The 22,690-nt window shown below is 43.0% G+C and overlaps 1 protein-coding gene across 1 annotated transcript; it reads left to right on the forward strand.

Annotated features, from left to right (window-relative positions):
- The first annotated feature begins 6,073 nt into the window (after positions 1-6,073).
- LOC110523423 (alpha-2B adrenergic receptor-like) lies at positions 6,074-19,176 on the forward strand. The gene has a single exon (XM_021602099.3). The coding sequence runs from the start codon at positions 7,552-7,554 to the stop codon at positions 9,175-9,177; it is 1,626 nt and encodes a 541-aa protein (XP_021457774.3). The 5' UTR covers positions 6,074-7,551; the 3' UTR covers positions 9,178-19,176.
- Positions 19,177-22,690: the final 3,514 nt, after the last annotated feature.

The following is a 22,690-nucleotide window of genomic DNA, read 5'->3' on the forward strand; positions in this document are numbered from 1 at the left end:
GCTAACTGAAGCTGGCTAGATTTAAAAGACCCTGTGTAGATCTAGCTTGCTTCATGGTATACCACTCTGGGAACACCCTGGACTTAGCATACGACATGTCCTCTATACTACATTATGGACAGTACTGTTCACTACTCTATACTATGGATGCACATTAACACTGTCTATAATGCACTACGCATGGACACTAAAACTGTCTACACGGTTTCCCACCACAGCTCTGTATGTTCTGTCAATGGGGAACCCACCATCATAGCCAATATCCACAACAGGATATCAGAGATGGGCCAGAGAACACATAGGACTGAACTAGATGTTCAGAAAGTCTGAGCGCTCTACACCTGTGGTTGCATCAAATCAAATCAAATTTTATTTGTCACATACGCCGAATACAACCTTACAGTGAAATGCTTACTTACAAGCCCATAACCAACAATGCAGTTTTTAAGAAGAATACACTCAAAAAGAAGAAATTAAAGAAACAAATAACTAAAATAACAGTAGCGAGGCTATATACGGGGGTACCGTTACAGAGTCAATTTGTGGAGGCACCGGTTAGTTGAGGTAATACGTACATTTAGGTAGAGTTATTATAGTGACTATGCATAGATAATAACACAGAGTAGCAGCAGCATAAAGAGGGCAATGCAAATAGTCTGGGTAGCCATTTGATTAGAGGAGTCTTATGGCTTATGGGTGGAAGCTGTTTAGAAGCCTCTTGGACCTAGACTTGGCGCTCCAGTACCGCTTGCCATGCGGTAACAGAGAGAACAGTCTATGACTAGGCTGGCTGGGGTCTTTGACAATTTTTAGGGCCTTCCTCTGACACCGCCTGGTATAGAGGTCCTGGATGGCAGGAAGCTTGGCCCCTTTGATGTACTAGGCTGTACCCACTACCCTCTGTAGTGCCTTGAGGTCGGAGGCTGAGCAGTTTCCATACCAGCTTGTGATGCAACCAGTCAGGTTGCACGATGGTGCAGCTGTAAAACCTTTTGAGGATCTGAGGACACATGCCTAATCTTTTCAGTCTCCTGAGGGGGAATATGTTTTGTTGTGCCCTCTTCACAAATGTCTTGGTGTGCTTGGACCATGTTAGTTTGTTGGTGATGTGGACACCAAGAACCTTGAATCTCTCAACCTGCTCCACTACAGCCCCGTCGATGTGAATGGGGTTTGTTCGGTCCTCCTTTTCCAGTAGTCCACAATCATCTCCTTTTTCTTGATCACATTGAGGGAGAGGTTGTTGTCCTGGCATCACACGGTCAGGTCTCTGACCTCCTCCCTATAGGCTGTCTCCTCGTTGCCGGTGATCAGGCCTATCACTGTTGTGTCATCTGCCAACTTAATGATGGTGTCGGAGTCGTGCCTGGCCGTGCAGTCATTAGTGAACAGGGAGTACAGGAGGGGACTGAGCACGCACACCTGAGGGGCCCCCGTGTTGAGGATCAGCGTGGTGGATGTGTTGTTAACTACCCTTACCACCTTGGGGCGGCCCATCAGGATGTCCAGGATCCAGTTGCAGAGGGAGGTGTTTAGTCCCATGGTCCTTACCTTAGTGATGAGCTTTGAGGTCACTATTTTGTTGAACGTTGAACTGTAGTCAAATGAATAGCATTCTCACATAGGTGTTTCTTTTGTCCAGGTGGGAAAGGGCGGAGTGTGGAGTGCAAAAGAGATTGTATAATCTGTGGGTCTTGGGTTTCTGGGATAATGGTGTTGATGTGAGCCATGACCAGCCTTTCAAAGCAATTCATGGCTGCAGATGTGAGTGCTACGGTTCAGTGGTTATTTAGGCAGGTTACCTTAGTGTTCTTAGGCACAGGGTCTATGGCTTGAGACATGTTACAGAGTCAGACAGGGAGAGGTTGAAAATGTCAGTGAAGACACTTGCCAGTTGGTCAGCACACAGCTCAGAGTACACGTCCTGGTAATCTGCAGGCCCTGCGGCCTTGTGAATGTTGACCTGTTTAAAGGTCTTACTCACATCGGCTGAGGAGAGCGTGATCACACAGTCGTCCGGAACAGCTGATGCTGTCATGCATGTTTCAGTGTTACTTGCCTTGAAGCGATTATAGAAGTAGTTTAGCTTATCTGGTAGGCTCGTGTCACTGGGCAGCTCTCGACTGTGCCTCCCTTTGTAGTTTGTAATAGTTTGCAAGCCCTGCGACGAGCGTCGGAGTAGTACGATTCGATCTTAGTTCTGTATTGATGCTTTGCCTGTTTGATGGTTTGTCGGAGGGCATAGCGGGATTTCTTAAAACCTTCCAGATTAGAGTTCCGCTCCTTGAAAGCGGCAGCTCTACCCTTTAGCTCAGTGCGGATGATGCCTGTAATATATGGCTTCTGGTTGGGGTATGTACTGTACGTACAGTCACTGTGGGGACGACGTCATCGATGCACTTATTGATAAAGCCATTGATTGATGTGGTGTATTCCTCAATGCCATCGGAGGAATCCAGGAACATATTGTCATGACGTTGCCCTCTTTGAGTACAGCGAGCACCATCCCCCGCTCTCTGCTTCTACAACCAGACTGCTGTGGGCAGAGTGAGGTCATAAATTCATAAAGACCCTGCCTCATGGCCATACGGTATTAGAGAGAGGGTAAACTTTCACAGAGGACAAAGGAAATCCTTCCACATCACAGAAATTGAGGTACGAACAAATTTCATGTTCCAGAGAAAGTGTACAAGATCGGTGAAGAATCCAGCTACGAACTGGTCCGTTTGTCACAACTTGGGAAGCTCAAGAGAGACGGTGTGGCCACATTACCATAACACTGTTTAAATAATAGCCTCAGATATGAAGTTTACATCTAATTGTTTTATAAGATGAATTAGTGAGTATGATACTGTTTGTATAATGGTGTAATATGATTGTGGACTGTTTAATGAAGAAAAATACAATTCCCAATTGGATTTGAACTAAATCAAACCCAACTTTGAGAAATTATCAGCAGACCATGTTTTTCTCCATTAGGAGGGGGACAAATGTTTGAGACCAAGCTTACCTCAATTACGAGAGGGCTAAAGGTGTAGACCATATTTTTAACCATACCACGTGGTTAAACTCTTAGACTATCGATACCGACAGAATGAGAACTTGTCTTTGATACTAATTACTAGTCTGCAGCTAGGAATAAGGTATCAAGGAACGCGAAGAACGACAACCACCGAAACATTCATTCTATAACGAATGTCACTTTGAACTATCCCCTCTAACCAAGACAGAGAGAGAGAGGGAGAGAGATGGACAATTTTACAAAAGAAAGACTTTTATTCTGTATATATGAATTACAAATCAGCCTTTACTTAAATCATGTTTCTAGTCTATTGCATAGTTACTATGTGAAATCATTGATGTCCCAGGAGCAGGAGTGGTAAACACTGTTGAAGTGTATAATTGTACTACATGCAGACACAGCATCATTCAAAGAATGGAGTTTGATACACCTGGTATTGGATATGACTGAGAAAAAAAACTTGCTAAATAGCCATTTTCGTAAATTAACTTTATGACAAAAAAAATGCACAATCGTTTGTCTCTACATTAACTAACATATTCCTCTCAATTGTAAATGTTTTGCTTGACTCGTTATGAAGTTATAACTACTTACATTTGCTTCCCCCATAATGTTTTGTCAGGTATCTTTGCTGAAGAAAGTCACCAGTGACGGGTGTCTCAAGTCAAATTCGTCATTGGAATCACTCAATATGATTGGTCATATAAAAACCTTGGGACCCAAATGCATAATGAGTGTTCTAACTCCCCCTTGTGGTGGTCTGGAGCAATGAAGCCTTGATGCTGCGTACATCTAAGTCCAGCCATGTAAACGCACAACTTTTAAAGGAGGAACCAGTGAAATTGGATGCATTTGATACCATTCCACCTATAATGCTCCAGCCATTACCACGAGCCCGTCCTTCCCAATTGAGGTGCCACCAACCTCCCGTGGTGTGTGTATTTGAGTGTATGTGGTGGGTGTTAGTGTGAGTGTGCAAGAATGTTAGTGTAGGCAGATATGCATGTAAATGGCTGAAAAGTGACTGGGAGTTGGAATATATAGAGAACAAACATATAAAACAACATGTAAAGTGTTGGTCCCATGTTTCATGAGCTGAAATAAAAGATCTTAGGAATTGTCCATTTGAACAAAAAGCTTATTTTCTCACATTTTGTGCACAAATTGGTTGACATCCCTGTTAGTGAGCAATTTTCCTTTGCCAAGATAATCCATCCACCTGACAGGGGTGGAATATCAAGAAGCTGATAAAACAGGTGCATTATACAGGTGCACCTTGTGTGGGGAACAATAAAAAAGGCACCTCAAAAATTAGCAATTTTGTCACAACATAATTACACAGATGTCTCATGTTTTGAGGGAGCATGCAGTTGGTATGCTGACTGCAGGAATGTCCAGCAGAGCTGTTGCCAGAGAATGTAATGTTAACTCCTCTACCATAAGCCGCCTCCAATGTCATTTCAAAGAATTTGGCAGTACGTCCAAACGACCACACAACCGCAGACCATGTGTAACCATGCCAGCCCAGGACCTCCACATCTGGCTTCTTCACCTGCGGGATTGATTGAGACCAGTCACCCAGACAGCTGATGAAACTGTGGGTTGACACAAAACCAAATAATTTATGCACAAACTGTCAGAAACTGTCTCAGGGAAGCTCATATACGTGCTCATCGTCCTCACCCGGGACTTGACCTGACTGCAGTTTGGCATCGTAATCAACTTCAGTGGGCAAATGCTCCCCTTCAAGGAATCCCTCTTTCAACTGCACCGGTCAGATTGCAGACAATATGTTTGGTGTGGTGTGGACGAGCGGTGTCAATGTTGTGAACCAAGTGTCCCATGGTGGTGGTGGGGTTATGGTATGGGTAGGCATAAGCTATGGACAATGAACACAGTTGCATGTTATCTATGGCAATTTGAATGCACAGAGATACATGATGAGATCCTGAGGCCCATTGTCGTGCCATTCATCTGCACCCATCACCTCATGTTTCAGTATGATGATGATGCACGGATGTCCCCAAGTCGAAAGGATCTGGACTAAATTCCTGGAAGCTGAAAATGTAATCGTTCTTCCATGGCCTGCATACTCACTAGACATGTCACCCATTTAGCATGCGTTGGATGCTCTGGATCGACGTGTATAACAGCAACTTCGCACAACCATTGAAGAAGAGGGACATTATTCCACAAACCACAATCACCAGCCTGATCAACTCTATGCGAAGGAGATGTAATGTCGCGCTGCATTAGGAAAATTGTGGTCACACCAGATACTGACTGGTTTCCACGCCCCTACTTTTTTTAAACTATCGGTGACCAACAGATGCATATCTGTATTTGCATTCATGTGAAATCCGTAGATTAGGGGCAAATGTATTTATTTCAAGTGAATGATTTCTTTATATAAACCGTAACTCGGTAAAATCTTTGGCATTTTTGCATGTTGGGTTCATATTTTTGTTCAGTGTAGTTGAAAAGTTAAACGCTAAAGTTGTCCATGATGAAATTGGAACTCGCAACCTTTAGGTTGCTAGACGTTCGCGTTATACGCCTACCCCGATCGACCAACCACACTACGTTCGTTTTGCCTTAAGTAACCATCTGTCTTATGTAACTATACAAGACTTAACATATCATACTAAATTGGTTGTCCAGGTTTTACTTTTACTATGTTACGTATAGTATATGAGATCCCGCTGGAATCCCGTCTTCCACGCGGTCTCGGAGGCTGCAGGAGCCTGCTGCCGCCACTAAGAGGCAGAGGAGCACCAGCATAAAAACAGACGGGCAGAAGGAAAATTGAACAGGTGCCTGGGGGTACCTTATAGATGGTAAAAAAAGTATTATTATTATTTTTTTTTTGCATAATAACCAATATTACTGTCTATCATTGCGAAATTTGAGGTCTTTCTTGCACTATTTATGACGATGTTTTTGGATGCTGGCTTGTAGTAATGTGTTGTGTCTGTTGGAGTTTATTGAAATGCACTTTGAATAGAGTTTGAATGAGTTGAATTGGCATCGTAGGCGTGTGTGTGTATAGTGTACTGGGTTATATGTCTCGGTGATGGTCAAAGGGTCCGCTGCGTGATGTCACTCCCGGGGCTGAGAGCGAGGTGCGGTTATTTATCCGACCCGGGCAGTTAACGGGGCTCAGTCGTAAGGGACGCCGAGCTAGTGGGTCTTTGTCAAAGGAAATGTAACCTGCTAGTATCGCTACAAAACAGAACAAGATCTTAACAACAAACGGGATGTGCAACAGACGGCCATTATTCAACCACCATTGAAGGGAAAGGACGTTATTATCCGTGAGTCATGGAGAGAAAGTGGACCTAGTCGAGTTGCGCACAATCAAAAACTGGGAAAAAGGAGGAATAAATCAGTATCATGGTGATAATAATTATAACATTATCACCATGTAATCAGTGAAGTGTTGACATTACCCTTTTTAGTTTAACGACTTTGACAGCACTCAAACGAACTATAAAGCATCTATCCTATCAAACACCACGAAAGAAAAATGAAGGAATATGTTTGTTTTTTTTATTCTACAATTGAATGAACTATTTTGATGTTTGTGGCTGAAGTCTTCTCGGACCTGTCTGTTGACGATGACAGCTCAGTGCGGGTCTCGTTTCGCCACTTTTGGACAGATGGAAGCTGAGGAACGCAGATTGTTGGATTAATTTTTACGTCTTTAAACTGAAGTCGCCGCTAATGCGTTATATGGTTACTCTACGAATATGAATAGCAACTTTTTAAAAGGCATTTTATCCGCTCAAGTATCATCCCGTGCGTCTCTGGGCCATGGCTGACATCATTACGCGGGTGGGATTTGGGCTGTTCCGATTTCATGGTATAATTATGAATGTTTTACTTCAGTGAATTTCATTTACATCGAGCACGGTCTATGGATTGCCTGAATGACTATTACAGTTCGAAGGACTATGTTTGAATGACACATTTTTTCAGCATTTGTTGAAGCAATTAATAATTTCCCCCAGAAGAATAACTATCCAAGCATCAGCGGTGTGTGTGTGAGTTAAAATATATTTAGTAATTTAATTGAATGATTGGATAAGATTATTCTTTATTTTTCTTTCATTGAATATCCAATAACCATTTCGTGGATCTTAACCCATCTGAGTGTTGAAAAGAGACATGAAAAGAGAGTGCGTGACTGGAGGAGTAAAATGATCTGTTTTACACTTGACAACTTGTCTGTGTATTTGACAAAGCAGCACAAGCTTTTTCTCTTTCTCTGATTTTAATTCAATCATCTCGTGCGTAAAGTTCTAAGGGGGATGCCTCTTGAGCCCATCAGCCATGTCTCTGTTTCTGCGTTAGAGCCCTCCTCTTTACTGCCCTCTCACTGGACAACGAGTCTTCCTCAAGGGATTAAGGTAGCAGATAACAGAAACCTATATATACATTTTTTTCACCTTCACTCACTCCAAACATACTTCATGTTCCCCGTGAGTTTCTGAATTTTCTCCAATATATGTGCTCCTGCTGGCGTCGCCATGGCTGCGGCCCCAAAAGTTACATGCCTGTCAGCGCCAGGGGTAAATGTGATTACCAACCTGAACCTCAGTGTCACCACCGGATCTGCCCCCTACTACAACCAGACAGCACTGCGAATCCCACCCTATTCCCCAGAGGCCACTGCGTTATTCGCAATGGCGATCACCCTCATGATGATCCTCACCATCGTCGGCAACATCTTGGTCATCATTGCAGTGCTGACCTCACGCTCACTCCATGGCCCACAGAACCTTTTCCTTGTCTCCCTGGCTGCAGCCGACATCCTAGTCGCTACCCTCATCATCCCCTTCTCACTGGCCAATGAGCTGCAGGGTTACTGGGCGTTCCGCTCACTGTGGTGTGAGATCTACCTGGCGTTGGACGTCTTCTTCTGCACGTCCTCCATTGCCCACCTGTGTGCCATCTCATTGGACCGCTACCTGTCCATCTCCCGGCCCGTGTCCTATGGCATCCAACGGACGCCAGCGCGCATCAAGGCGGCCATCGTGGTCGTCTGGCTTCTCTCGGCCGTCATCTCCTTCCCTCCTCTCCTCTCCCTGGATAAGAGCAAGGGAGGGGTGGAGGTGTGTGAGCTGAACAACGAGCGTTGGTATATTCTCTACTCCACCATTGGATCGTTCTTCGCCCCGTGTCTCATCATGATCGGGGTCTACATCAGGATCTACCAGATTGCCAAGCAACACACAAGATGTCTGCCAGGGGAGAAACCCAACCCTAACAAATCCCCTGGCAACATGTCTAGCAACCCTCCTACCAACCCCACACCTCCCTCACCGGGACCTGTCATCATTCCCCAACTCAAGCCTCTCAGCCAACCACAGAACCACAAAGGGGAAGGAGGGAAAGCAGACAGACAATCTACGGACGCCGTACCTCTGAAGAGTCTCCCTGTCTCCTCCCCCTCGTCTCCTCCTCCCCAGAGTGAGACCCAGGCCAAGAGTCAACCCCAGACGTCTTTACCAAATCCTGTCCCCACCTCACCCCAGCCTACCTCACCCACCGTAGCTCTCTCCCTCACACTCCTCTCTCCAGATAGCCAACATGAGGAGACCCACAGACAGGGTGAGATACAGGAGGAGAAACATAGAGACACCCCCAATGATGACAGCTTCAGCTCTGGCTCCGAGGCAGAGACGAGGGGAAGAGGAAAGGGAGGGAGAGGGGGAGGGAAAGGGACAGTTAAGAATAATGGAGGATCAAAGTCTGGAGTAGCACCTCTCTCTTCTCTGACCTCTCACGAGGCCAAAAATACTGTAGCCACCCCCACCGGTACAGTGCTGGTCTCTGATAGGCCGGTGAAGCCACAGGCCACTCCCATGTCTCGGCGCAGGGCCATGGTAAATCGAGAGAAGCGCTTCACGTTTGTCCTGGCCGTGGTGATCGGAGTGTTTGTCATCTGTTGGTTCCCTTTCTTCTTCTCCTACTCACTGAAGGCCATCTTTCCTGAGACCTGCTTGGTCCCTGCTCCCCTCTTCACTTTCTTCTTCTGGATCGGCTACTGCAACTCCTGTCTGAATCCCGTCATATACACCATCTTCAACCAGGACTTCAGGAAGGCCTTCAAGAAGATCCTCTGTAGGGACACCAAGGGGACGTTCTTCTAGTGTGGACACTATGTAAGGACATCAAGTGGATGTTTATGTAGAGTGGATACTGTGTAAGGACATCAAGTGGATGTTCTTGTAGAGTGGATACAGATGGTACATGATTCTCTACATTGCTTGTTTTGCCACTGAAACTGAAATTAGGCAAACTATTCGAATCTTAGCAACCAGGAAATGGTCGAGCAATTTCTGCATATTGCACCTTTAAGACATTGTCAGCTATACTCTGGTCATTATTTGAACTGGCTAGCCAGCTAGCAATGAATCAAAACATTGTTTAGAAAATTGCTTTTAATTACCTTGCTTGCTAGCTTGACATTTACTGAATTCATTTTTAAACTGAGGGGTTTATTGGTGATAAAATAGAGAAGGTATGCTATATGGTGCATCGGGCTGCTGATTTTCTTTTTCATAACAACAACCGACAAGTTTGATGTTGGGCGACAATAGAATGCTCATGCTGTCGCTACAACAATTTTCTACAGACATGTCAATAGACTGACCGTAAACCACCTTCAGCCTACATTTGAAAATTACATCATGGCATTTAATTGAAGTATACTCGATTTTCGAAATGTTGCAATCTATTAAACGTTCTTTTATTTCTAGAGTAGATACTGTGTAGAGACACCAAGGGGACGTTCTTCTAGAGTAGATACTGTGTAGAGACACCAAGGGGACGATCTTCTAGAGTAGATACTGTGTAGAGACACCAAGGGGACGTTCTTCTAGAGTAGATACTGTGTAGAGACACCAAGGGGACGTTCTTCTAGAGTAGATACTGTGTAGAGACACCAAGGGGACGTTCTTCTAGAGTAGATACTGTGTAGAGACACCAAGGGGACGTTCTTCTAGAGTAGATACTGTGTAGAGACACCAAGGGGACGTTCTTCTAGAGTAGATACTGTGTAGAGACACCAAGGGGACGTTCTTCTAGAGTAGATACTGTGTAGAGACACCAAGGGGACGTTCTTCTAGAGTAGATACTGTGTAGAGACACCAAAGGGACGTTCTTCTAGAGTAGATACTGTGTAGAGACACCAAAGGGACGTTCTTCTAGAGTAGATACTGTGTAGAGACACCAAGGGGACGATCTTCTAGAGTAGATACTGTGTAGAGACACCAAGGGGACGATCTTCTAGAGTAGATACTGTGTAGAGACACCAAGGGGACGATCTTCTAGAGTAGATACTGTGTAGAGACACCAAGGGGACTTACTGGATGTAATGTAAAGACAGATTTTAGTTTAACCGTGTAGGGAACCACAGACAAACTTTTGAGTCTGTCCTTTGTTGAACATTGTGTTCGATCTGATAAGAAAAATGCTGAACTTTGGAATTCTGGAATAGATGAACGTGCTCTGATGTACACATTGAGGGGCAGTGGAAGAGGAGGAAGGTGATGCAATCTGTCTGAGAAAAAGCAAACACCTTTACAGCTTGTTTAGCGATTGGCACAAAACAGGGCCATCAGTCATGAGGACATGTTGCTCAAATGACAGTATCACACTGCTCTTGTTGTTCCTCTGTAATTGGCTCTGGTTAAGAGCGTCTGCTAAATGACTAAAATGTAAATGTAGAAGGAAAGGAAGGTTACACTCTGTTGATTCCATTGGCTGGCAGGGTAAATGCTACCCATAGCCATTACCTGTAGCCTTGTGACTGGCCACTATGAACTACAAGGACAGAGTGTGTCCATGATCACCTGGTACGGTCCACTGCAATGACACAAAGTGGGCAGGAGCATGTGCAGTAGAATATGTTCCCAGAGTGCTCTGTGTTCTAGAACTTGTAGTGTGTGAAGGCAGTTTGTCCAGCTGTCCAGCCTCTGTCATAAACTCATACACAACGGAGGATGTCTTTTAAAGGAACCAACCAGCTCTGAGGGTGTGTTGTTTTGAGTATCTGAAATGAACATATGTTATTATATAAGTATGAAATTAATATAAACACATGAAAAGTTAAATATGGAATGGGTTGTTGATGTGACCAAGGCCTCAGTAATGTAATTCATTGGGGAATATAGGGGAAACACTGGTGTGTGTGTAGTGTAGTGGCCTAAGGGTTTTACTGGAACAGCGTAAATCACTCATGTTTTTTTTATATATATGAGGTAAAGAACTCACAAGACCTCTCTCTCTGTCTCTCTGTCTCTCTGTCTGTGTGTGTGTGTGTGTGTGTGTGTGTGTGTGTGTGTGCATGCAAGGTTTACAGAGTGCATGCCTATGAATACACATTCTCCAATTCTGTGTGAACCAATGGATCCATAATCATTTATTTATTTAGACTGGTGTAAAAACATTGAATACATTCTAAATCTAAAGTGTACACTGAGTGTACAAAACATTAGGACCACCTGCTCTTTCCATGACATAGACTGACCAGGTGAATCCAGGTGAAAGCTACAGTATATGACCCTTTATTGTTAAATCCACTTCAATCAGTGTAGATGAAGGGGAGTAGACAGATTAAAGAAGGATATTTAAGCCTTGAGACATGGATTGTGTATGTGTGCCATTCAGATGATGAATGGACAAGGACATCCAGCCAAATTGACACAATTGTAGGAAGCATTGGAATCAACATGGGCAAGCATCCCTGTGGACTGATTTTGACACCTTGTAGAGTCCATGCCCTAACGAATTGAGGCTGTTCTGAGGGCAAAGTGGGGTGCAACTCAATATTAGGAAGGTGTTCCTAATGTTTAGTACACTCAGTGTACAGTATACCATATTTAGAAAAAACATAGTGTTGACTGACTACATTTTGTAAGCAAAAGACTGCAGGTCACCTAGCAGTTAAAGCGTTGGGTCGATGTGCCCATGACCAAGGCACTTAACCCCAATTGCACCAGGTTTGCTGTTGATAATGGCAGACAGTTGCCATGACCCCACTTTCTGATGGTGTCTCAGGGACAGTTAGGATATGCAAAAAACACATTTCTAATTCACACATATTATTTCACCCTTGTACATGTGTGAAATAGGACAAAAATAAGCATCCACCAAATTATTTTTAATGGGAAAATCAAAAAGAGAGTGACCTACAGGTAACTGCCAAAATACAATGCATTCTGAAAGTATTCAGACCACTTGCCTTTCTCCACATTTTCTTACGTTACAGCCTTATTCTAAAATTGATTAAATTCAAATTTTCCTCATCAATCTCCACACAATATCCCATAATGAAAAAGCGAAAAGTTTATTTACATTTTTGCAAATGTATAAAAAATTCAAAACAGAAATACCTTATTTACATAATTATTTAGACCCTTTGTTATGAGACTTGTAATTGAGCTCAAATTGGACATCATTTGGAAAGGCACACACCTGTCTATATAAGGTTGAACAATTGAACAAGCCAAGAGGTCAAAGGAATTGTCCGTAGAGCTCCGAACCAGGATTGTGTCGAGGCACAGATCTGGGGAAGGGTACCAAAACAGTTCTGCAGTATTGAAGATCCGCAAGAACACAGTGTCCTCCATAATTCTTAAATGGAAGAAGTTTGGAATCACCAAGACTCTTCCTAAAGCTGGCCGCCCGGCCAAACTGAGCAATCGGGGGAGAAGGGTCTTGGTCAGGGAGGTGACCAAGAACCCGATGGTCACTCTGACAGAGGTCCAGATTCCCTCTGTGGAGATGGGAGAACCTTCCAGAAGGACAACCATATCTGCAGCACTCCCCTTTATGGTAGGGTTGCCAGATGGAAGCCACTCCTCAGTAAAAGGCACATGACAACTCACTTGGAGTTTGCCAAAAGATACCTAAAGGACTTTCAGATCATGGGAAACAAGATTATCTTGTCTGATGAAACCAAGATTGAACTCTTTGGCCTTAATGCCAAGCTTCACGTCTGGAGAAAACCTGGCTCCATCTCTAAAGTGAATCATGGTGGTGACAGCATCATGCTGTGGGGATGTTTTTCAGCGGCAGCGATTGGGTGACCAGTCAGGATCGAGGAAAAGACCGATGGAGCAAAGTACAGAGAGATCCTTGATGAAAACCTGCTCCAGAGCGCTCAGGACCTCAGACTGGGGCAAAGGTTCACCTTCCAACAGGACAACCACTCTATGCACACAGCTAGGACAATGCAGGAGTGGCTTTGGGACACATCTCTGGATGTCCTTGAATGGCCCAGCCAGAGCCCAGACTTGAACGCGATCGAACATCTCTGAAGAGACAAGAAAATAGCTGTGCAGTGATGCTCCCCATCCAACCTGACAGAGCTTGAGAGGATCTGCAGAGAAGAATGGAGAAACTCCCCAAATAAAGGTGTGCCAAGCTTGTAGCGTCATAACCAAGAAGACTTGAGGCTGTAATCCCTGCCAAAGGGGCTTCAACAAAGTACAGAGCAAAGGTCTGAATACTTATGTAAATGTGATATTTCAGTTTTGTGTTTTCATACATTTGCAAAAATTTCTAAAAACCAGTTTTTTCTTTGTCATTAGGGGGTCTTGTGTGTAGATCGATGAGGGGAAAAAACAATATAATCCAAAAAGTCAAAGGGTCTGAATACTTTCCGAATGCACTGTAAATGAAACACCAGCATTTTAATAGGGTGTTAGGCCACCACGAGCCGCCAGAACAGCTTCAAAGAGCCTTGCCATACTGTAGATTCTACAATTGTCTGAAACTCTATTGGAAAGATGCAACACCATTCTTCCACGAGCAATTTGGTGTCTGCGTCCTGATGGTGGCAGAAAACACTGTCTCAGGTGCAGCTCTAGAATCTCCCATAAGTGTTCAATTGGGTTGAGATCTGAGACGGCCATGGCATATCGTGAAATATCAGCAAGTAAAGCAGTCTACACCACTGAATCTTCTGCTAAACGTGCCCCAACAATTACCCCTGTTTCAAAGTCACTGAGATCTCCTCTAGCAATGGTAGCCAACATAATAGGAAACTGGGTACACTCAGAATTGTTATACATGGACCTAAGCATGATGGGATGTTAATTCCACACCCATACTTTATATCCCTCATTTACTCAAATGTTTCCTTTTTTGGGCATTTACTTGTAGATGCCAGGTTAATAGGACAAGCCAAAGATCTCCTATGTGTATGTGTAAATGTATACAGTGTATGTGTGAATGTGGGCATGCCCGTGTGTGTCTGTTTGAACACAGTCCCAGGATCGCCTTGCCAGTTGAAAAGTGTGTATCTCACAGGATGGGGTATTCATTATTTAACCAGGTTACGTAATACATAGCTGCTGTCATATTCTAAACACAGCATTGGTATGGAGCTCTTTAATGTCGTATAACACACAACTCCAACTCCCCAAACACACTTCTATGTTATAACAATTACACGCCATGGGAGTCAACAACGTTCTGTATAGCCTCCTGTTATCTAAGTCTATTAGATGGAAGACTCCAGACTGCCAAGAGGTTTGGACCTTTACATCACAGGGTTTCTGGTTCAAACCCCATGCACTCCTGAAATTCCCTCTGAGACTAGATCACTCGGGAACAAATCCAAGGCTGCGTTTAGAGTATGAGGTCAAAATGAAGACTCAGTCACTTTGTGGTCCACTCAAGAACAGCACTAGACCCAGGGATGCTGCTCACTTTGAGGACTGTGTTTTTATTTGTTTTGAACATGAATAATACATTCCTGTTTATTTCTATTGTTCCGTTTTCTGTTTGTCTTCTCGTTGCAGTTAGTTCCCTGGCTCTATAGATTGATGCAAAAGTTGTGTGGTGTCTCAGCACGAAACACAGAAACGAAACATCTTTGTGTGTGAGTATGTGTGTGTGATTCCAAGAACATATTCAAGGGCAGGAACAAAGGAAAAGGACAATACAGAACCTTCAATCTCTATGGGTAACACAAACACACGCTCAAACGTGCTCACACATGTATACGTGTTGTCCTTTCAGAGAAGGAGCGTCCTTCATTGTCGTTCTTGTGTGTGAGTTTGTGTGTGTATATGTACGTTTGTGCATGCTTGCATATGTTCATTCCTGTTGTCCTTCTCCAGTCCTTGAAGGTGTTCTCCAGAGTAGGCGATAAGACTCAGGTCTGCTGGGGTTTCTAAATAAATTCTCTTTGATTAAAGCAAATAACTCTGTTACCATGGTTATCAAGGGGAAGTGCTGCTTGGGGGTCCACTGTGACACACTTAAATGTCACTCCACATTACCGTGGAAACTAATGGGGGATAGAATAAGGTCTGGGAGCCTGGGACTGCCCCCTACATACACATATGCAAGTACGCAGGAAGAGCATCAACTTATCTATACCTCTGAATTCCAATATAGATCGATCTCAATCTAGATTATTTGCATCTGTCTGTGCAATTGAATATACATCCTAATTCAAAGCAATGCAGGTATATCCTTTCTTAGACTTACTTGCCAATTCTATGGGAAACCCACATAATATTACCCAACCTCAGGTCAGGTCTTAAAGTAGCTGGTGTAACATCATTTTTTACCAGAGCGTCTTATAAAGGCTGGTGCCTCGGGGCTCTGTAAGGCAGTTGTGAAAGGAACACTTTGGTTTATGTTGTTGTATTTCACACAAACACAAGTGTGAGTGCACACACACACACACATTTCTGCTGTTGTGTTGTGCTGTGTAGTCAGTCACGCTGTATTGTGTCATCTTCCTCTGAGCATCTCTCAGGAAAGTATTGGGTTTGTTCAGCAGTTTTAAAGCCTGACTGCTTGTCATTAGCCTAGTAGCCTGTTGGTTAGAGAGTTAGAGAGTTGGACTAGTAACCGCAAGGTTGCAAGTTCAAACCCCCGAGCTGACAAGGTACAAATCTGTAGTTCTGCTCCTGAACAGGCAGTTAACCCACTGTTCCTAGGCCATCATTGAACATAAGAATTTGTTCTTAACTGACTTGCCTAGTTCACTAAAGGTAAAATAAATTTAAAAAAAAAAATCAGTTCCAGCCCAGTGCTCACAGGACTCAAATGTTGAGCAGTCAGAGATGTGTTCACCACAGTGTTATGTCATACAGTGCTCCTTTGCTCTACTGACAAGGCAGGCAGGTATTGTTAGTGTATAGGGGAAGAGGAGTACCTGGGCTTGAACCAGCAACCCTGTGGTTATAGGGTAAACACATTATCACCTCTGTCATTAAGGTCCAGACCTCTTTGCAGAGGTTAAAGTACACTACTGGATGGACCACTATAGCATCTAGTGGATAGCCAGGGGCACACTCCAACACTCAGATATCATTTACAAACAAAGCATTTGTTTTTCGTGAGTCCGTCAGATCAGAGGCAGTAGGGATGTCCAGGGATGTTCTCTGTTTCGTGAGTCCGTCAGATCAGAGGCAGTAGGGATGTCCAGGGATGTTCTCTGTTTCGTGAGTCCGTCAGATCAGAGGCAGAAGGGATGTCCAGGGATGTTCTCTGTTTCGTGAGTCCGCCAGATCAGAGGCAGTAGGGATGTCCAGGGATGTTCTCTGTTTCATGAGTCCGTCAGATCAGAGGCAGTAGGGATGTTCTCTGTTTCGTGAGTCCGTCAGATCAGAGGCAGTAGGGATGTCCAGGGATGTTCTCTGTTTCGTGAGTCCGCCAGATCAAAGGCAGTAGGGATGTCCAGGGATGTTCTCTGTTTCGTGAGTCCGCCAGATCAGAGGCAGTAGAGATGACCAGGGATGTTCTTTGTTTCGTGAGTCCGCCAGATCAGAGGCAGTAGTGATGAGCAGGGATGTTCTCTTGATAAGTGTGTGAATTGGACCATTTTCCTGTCAAAATGTAACAGGTACTTTTGGGTGTCAGGGAAAATCTTTGGAGTAGAAGTACATTATTTTCTTTAGAAATGTAGTGAAGTAAAAGTAAGGCATCCCAAAAAATATCAATTGTAAAGTACAGATACTACCAAAAACTACTTAAGTAGTACTTTAAAGTATTTTTACTTAAGTACTTTACACCACTGCTTGTGGGGACCTAAAATCCCCAAAAGTTCCCACAAAGATAGTAAAACAAGGAAAATTCTCCCTCGTGGGCACATTCCCCCTTAAAATAGCCTTTGTCCATGAGGACATGAGGACAAAGGCCTTTTTGAGCTTAGGTTTTAGATTTAGGGTTACAATTAGGGTTAGGGTTAAACATGGGGTAAGTGTGTTAGTGGTTGGGTTTAGGGTTAGAAGTTTAGGTTAGGGTTAGAGGTTAAGGTTAGCGCTATGGTAAAGGTTTAGGTGTTAGGGAAAATAGGATTTTGAATGGAAATGAATGTTAGGTCCCCACTGGGATAGAAGAACATAACGTGTGTGTGTGAGTGTGTACATGAGCAATATGTTTTCAGTGCAGTGAATTCATTAATGATGAACCCTGTGATTGCTAGCTGCTGAGAATGATTAATCCAAAGAATTCAGTGAGTTTTGATAACTGATGTTTGATTACATTTACTACTGAGACAGCAACTCTCCCACTGGGCACAAACTGGTTGAATCAACGTTATTTCAACGTAACATCATAGATTTCACCTGGATTCACCTGGTCACTATGTAATGGAAATAACAGGTGTTCTCAGTGTTTTGTATACTCAGTGTATATATGTTCTCAATAATGTAATAGTCTTGTTTAATACCCACTATATTTTTGGGAACATTTATAAATTGTACGACTGTCTTTAGTTTTTCATGAGTGGAGCTACTACCATACAGATGTAGGAATCTATTTGAACAAACCTAACACAATGGTCAATCTAAGTGCTGGGCAGAAGTGCTCTAGGTTCAGGGGTGTGTCAGAAATGTTGTTGCTATTTTCACAAGCACAATTATCAGCACAGTTGCTGGCGTTGGCGTGAAAGGCCTGGGTGTTGAAGAATAAACAAGTTGTGGGTGTGTCGAGGCGTGGCCCCTCACTGGCCAATCAGAACGAGCTCCATGGTTGAATATGCGGTTGCTTCAGGTTGTGTATTTACGGTATTTTATGTATTGCCTTGGAATCAACTCCAATTCCAATGTTGGTTTATTATAGTTTGTTAAACAGTTTATAGAAACACATGAACAAAATGTAGATCTATCCCGTCTTTGCAAAATATGTTCACTTGAAACTGATTGCAGTCCACGTTGTTCTTAGTAATTGCATGGCTTCAATGTGGAAATACCTTTGTATATATAATGTATGTGGACACCTCTTAAAATTAGTAGAATTGGCTATTTCAGCCACACCCGTTGCTGACAGGTGTATAAAATTGAGAACGCCGCCATGCAATCTCCATAGACAAACATTGGCAGTGAAATGGCCTTACTGGAGAGCTCAGTGACTTTTAATGTGCCACCGTCATAGGATGCCACCTTTCCAGCAAGTCAGTTTGTGGGATGTATGCCTTGCTAGAGCTACCACTGTCAACTGTAAGTGCTGTTATTGAGAAGTGGAAACGTATAGGAGCAGCAATGGCTCAGCCATGAAGTGGTAGACCACACAAGCTCACAGAACGGGACCGCCGAGTACTGAAGCGCGTTGCAACACTTACTATTGGAAGCAAAGTCAGCAGCTTAATGAAATGGGTTTCCATGGCTGAGCAGCCGCACACAAGCCTAAGATCCTCATGTGCAATGCCAAGCATCGGCTGGAGGGGTGTAAAGCTTGCAGCCATTGGACTCTGGAGCATCGTTCTCTGGAGTTATGAATCACGTTTCACCATCTGGCAGTCCAATGGACGAATCTGGGTTTGGCGGATGCCCTGCCTGGAGAAAACTACCTCCCCGAATGCATAGTGCCAGTTTGGAAGTTTAGTGGAAGAGAAATAATGGTCTGGGGATGTTGTTCATGGTTCGGGCCCCTTAGTTCCAGTGAAGGGAAATATTTTAGTAGAAACATTTACTGGAAAGCCTTCCCAGAAGAGTGGAAGCTGTTATAGCACCAAAGGGGGGACCAACTCCACATTAATGCCCATGATATTGGAATGAGATGTTTGACGACCAGGTGTCCACATACTTTTGGTCATGTAGTGTATATATACTCAACAAAAACATAAACATGTCAAGTGTTGGTCCCATGTTTCATGAGCTGAAATAAAAGATTCCAGAAATGTTCCAGACACACAAAAATCTTATTTCTAAAAAATGTTGTGCACAGATTTGTTTACATCCCTGTTAGTGAAAATTTCTCCTTTACCAAGATAATCCATCCACTTGACAGGTGTAGCATATCAAGAAGCTGATTAAACAGTGTGATCATTACACAGGTGCACCTTGTGTTGGAGACAATAAAAGGCCACTCTAAACTGTGCAGTTTTGTCACACAACACAATGCCACAGATGTCTCGTCGTTTTAGAGACCATGTGTAACCATGCCAGCTGCAGACCCGTGTAACCATGCCAGCCCAAGACCTCCACATCCAGCTTCTTTACCTGCAGGATCGTCTGAGACCAGCTGATACATTTGAGGAGTATTTCTGTCTGTAATAAAGCCCTTTTGGGGGGAAAAACTCATTGTAAATGGCAGGGCCTGGCTCTCCAGTGGGTGGGCCTGGCTCCCTATGCCCTGGCAGGCCCACCCATGGCTGTGCCCCTGCCCAGTCATATGAAATCCATAGATTAGGGCCTAATTTATTCATTTCATTTGACTGATTTTCTTATATGAACTGTAACCCAGTGAAATCGTTTAAATTGTTGTATGTTGTGTTTATGTTTTTATTCAGTAAATACATAGCATTCACACTGATATAGGGGCTAGGTCTACTGTAAATTGCATTATGGCTGAGCATGGACATGCCAAACGTTGTCAATAATAAACGAGATTAAATTAATTATTGATAAGGCCTAAAAAGAGAGTGAATAATTCTAATCAAATTCTAAACACAACGATCCAATATAAAGAGAAAGGGAGGATGTCCACTCACCGTTATACTGCTCCAAAATAGAATGTTTGGTATACATTTTCAAACCATCTTACAGATCGCATTCACACTTCTCTAAAACTTGCATTGCATGCGCGCCACGGATGTTCTCACCAAGCCAGGACAGTTAATCATTCAAATACGTTTTTTTGTTAATTAAATTAAATGAAAAATAAACAGTTGTTACAGGAAAATATCTTCTAAATACGAGGTTCACCTGTATTCGCCGAGGTTCTCATCTTTCCATTTCTCGTTTGATAATGGGCATGGACACATGTAGCCTACATCATGGAGGGGGTTTTACGCACGTCCAAAGTATGGCTAAAATAACGTAGGCCTACCTACAATACATAGGTAAAAAGGGAATGTCAGCTCACTGTTTTGCTCCTCTCCAACTTAGATTTTAAAACTGAACGCTTTGGTGAGTAAGATTTATTTCCAAGCGGTCTCACGAGCCAAACACTGTATCAATGGTCTTGACCAGTTGATCTCATTGGGCTATACAAAAAAATACAGCCTTCATTGAGAGGAGGATATGCCTGGTTTTTAATCAAATAAAGCGAAATGGGGAAAAACATTACTGTTTTATGTTTCTAAATATGAAGTATAAAGGCACGAAAAGCACATATTGTTCCATATCTAGAACCCTTTCGTTCCAGGTAAAAGCATTTTGGGTTTCCACGTAGAACCCTTATTACAGAAGGTTCTACATGGAACCAAAAATAGTTATTCTATGGGGACAGCTGAATAACCTTTTTGGAACACCTTTTTCTAAAAGTGCATGAGTTTCCGCTATCAAAATTCATGCCTTAACCAACTGCGTTTGGTTGGTCTCAAATATCCCTATCAGCGCTGCCTGAAATGAGCACTTTGGATCACGTTTTTAAGGACACGACTCAGATATTTCCACCCTCCCATCTGAGCGCAAGCGAGCTGATATAAGCAGTGGTGTAAAGAACTTAAGAACAAATACTTTAAAGTACTACTTAAGTCGTTTTTTCAGGTATCTGTACTTTACTATTTATATTTTTGACAACATTTACTTTTACTTCCTAAGAAAATAATGTACTTTACACTCCATACATTTTCCCTCACACCCATTTTGAATGCTTAACAGGAAAGGAAAATGGTCAAATTCAGCATTTATCAAGAAAACGCCCCCAGTCATGCTTACTGCCTCTGATCTGGTGGACTCCCTAAACACAAATGCTTAGTTTGAGTGTTGCCCTAGCAATCTGAAAATGTAAAAAACAAGAAAATTGTGCCATCTGCTTTGCTTCATATAAGGAATTTGCAATTATTTTTTTCTTTTACTTATATATTTTAGCAAATACATCTACATTTGATACTTATGGATATTTAAAACCACATACTTTTAGACTATTACTCAAGTAGTATTTTACTGGGTTACTTACATTTTTACTTGAGTCATTTTCTATTAGTATCTTTACTGTTACTCAATTATGACAATTGGGTACTTTTTTCAACACTGGATATAAGACAAATAAATTGAAGAATCTGGCGTTAATGCTGTAAAATGCCAGTTGCGCCAGTTTTTACATGACAAAATTGCGTTTGACACATTTAGCATCGCTTTAACGCCAGCCGTATTGTCGCTGCAAAATAATCCTGCAGAAACAGAATTTGAACATTTACAGTGCCTTGCGAAAGTATTCGGCCCCTTGAACTTTGCGACCTTTTGCCACATTTCAGGCTTCAAACATAAAGATATAAAACTGTATTTTTTTGTGAAGAATCAACAACAAGTGGGACACAATCACGAAGTGGAACGACATTTATTGGATATTTCAAACTTTTTTAACAAATCAAAAACTGAAAAATTGGGCGTGCAAAATTATTCAGCCCCTTTACTTTCAGTGCAGCAAACTCTCTCCAGAAGTTCAGTGAGGATCTCTGAATGATCCAATGTTGACCTAAGTTACTAATGATGATAAATACAATCCACCTGTGTGTAATCAAGTCTCCGTATAAATGCACCTGCACTGTGATAGTCTCAGAGGTCCGTTAAAAGCGCAGAGAGCATCATGAAGAACAAGGAACACACCAGGCAGGTCTGAGATACTGTTGTGAAGAAGTTTAAAGCCGGATTTGGATACAAAAAGATTTCCCAAGCTTTAAACATCCCAAGGAGCACTGTGCAAGCGATAATATTGAAATGGAAGGAGTATCAGACCACTGCAAATCTACCAAGACCTGGCCGTCCCTCTAAACTTTCAGCTCATACAAGAAGAAGACTGATCAGAGATGCAGCCAAGAGGCCCATGATCACTCTGGATGAACTGCAGAGATCTACAGCTGAGGTGGGAGACTCTGTCCATAGGACAACAATCAGTCGTATATTGCACAAATCTGGCATTTATGGAAGAGTGGCAAGAAGAAAGCCATTTCTTAAAGATATCCATAAAAAGTGTCGTTTAAAGTTTGCCACAAGCCACCTGGGAGACACACCAAACATGTGGAAGAAGGTGCTCTGGTCAGATGAAACCAAAATTGAACTTTTTGGCAACAATGCAAAACGTTATGTTTGGCGTAAAAGCAAAACAGCTGAACACACCATCCCCACTGTCAAACATGGTGGTGGCAGCATCATGGTTTGGGCCTGCTTTTCTTCAGCAGGGACAGGGAAGATGGTTAAAATTGATGGGAAGATGGATGGAGCCAAATACAGGAGCATTCTGGAAGAA

The sequence above is a fragment of the Oncorhynchus mykiss genome, chromosome 5 (assembly GCF_057628025.1).
Source record: "Oncorhynchus mykiss isolate SJ-2025 chromosome 5, ASM5762802v1, whole genome shotgun sequence".
Taxonomy (NCBI): domain Eukaryota; kingdom Metazoa; phylum Chordata; class Actinopteri; order Salmoniformes; family Salmonidae; genus Oncorhynchus; species Oncorhynchus mykiss.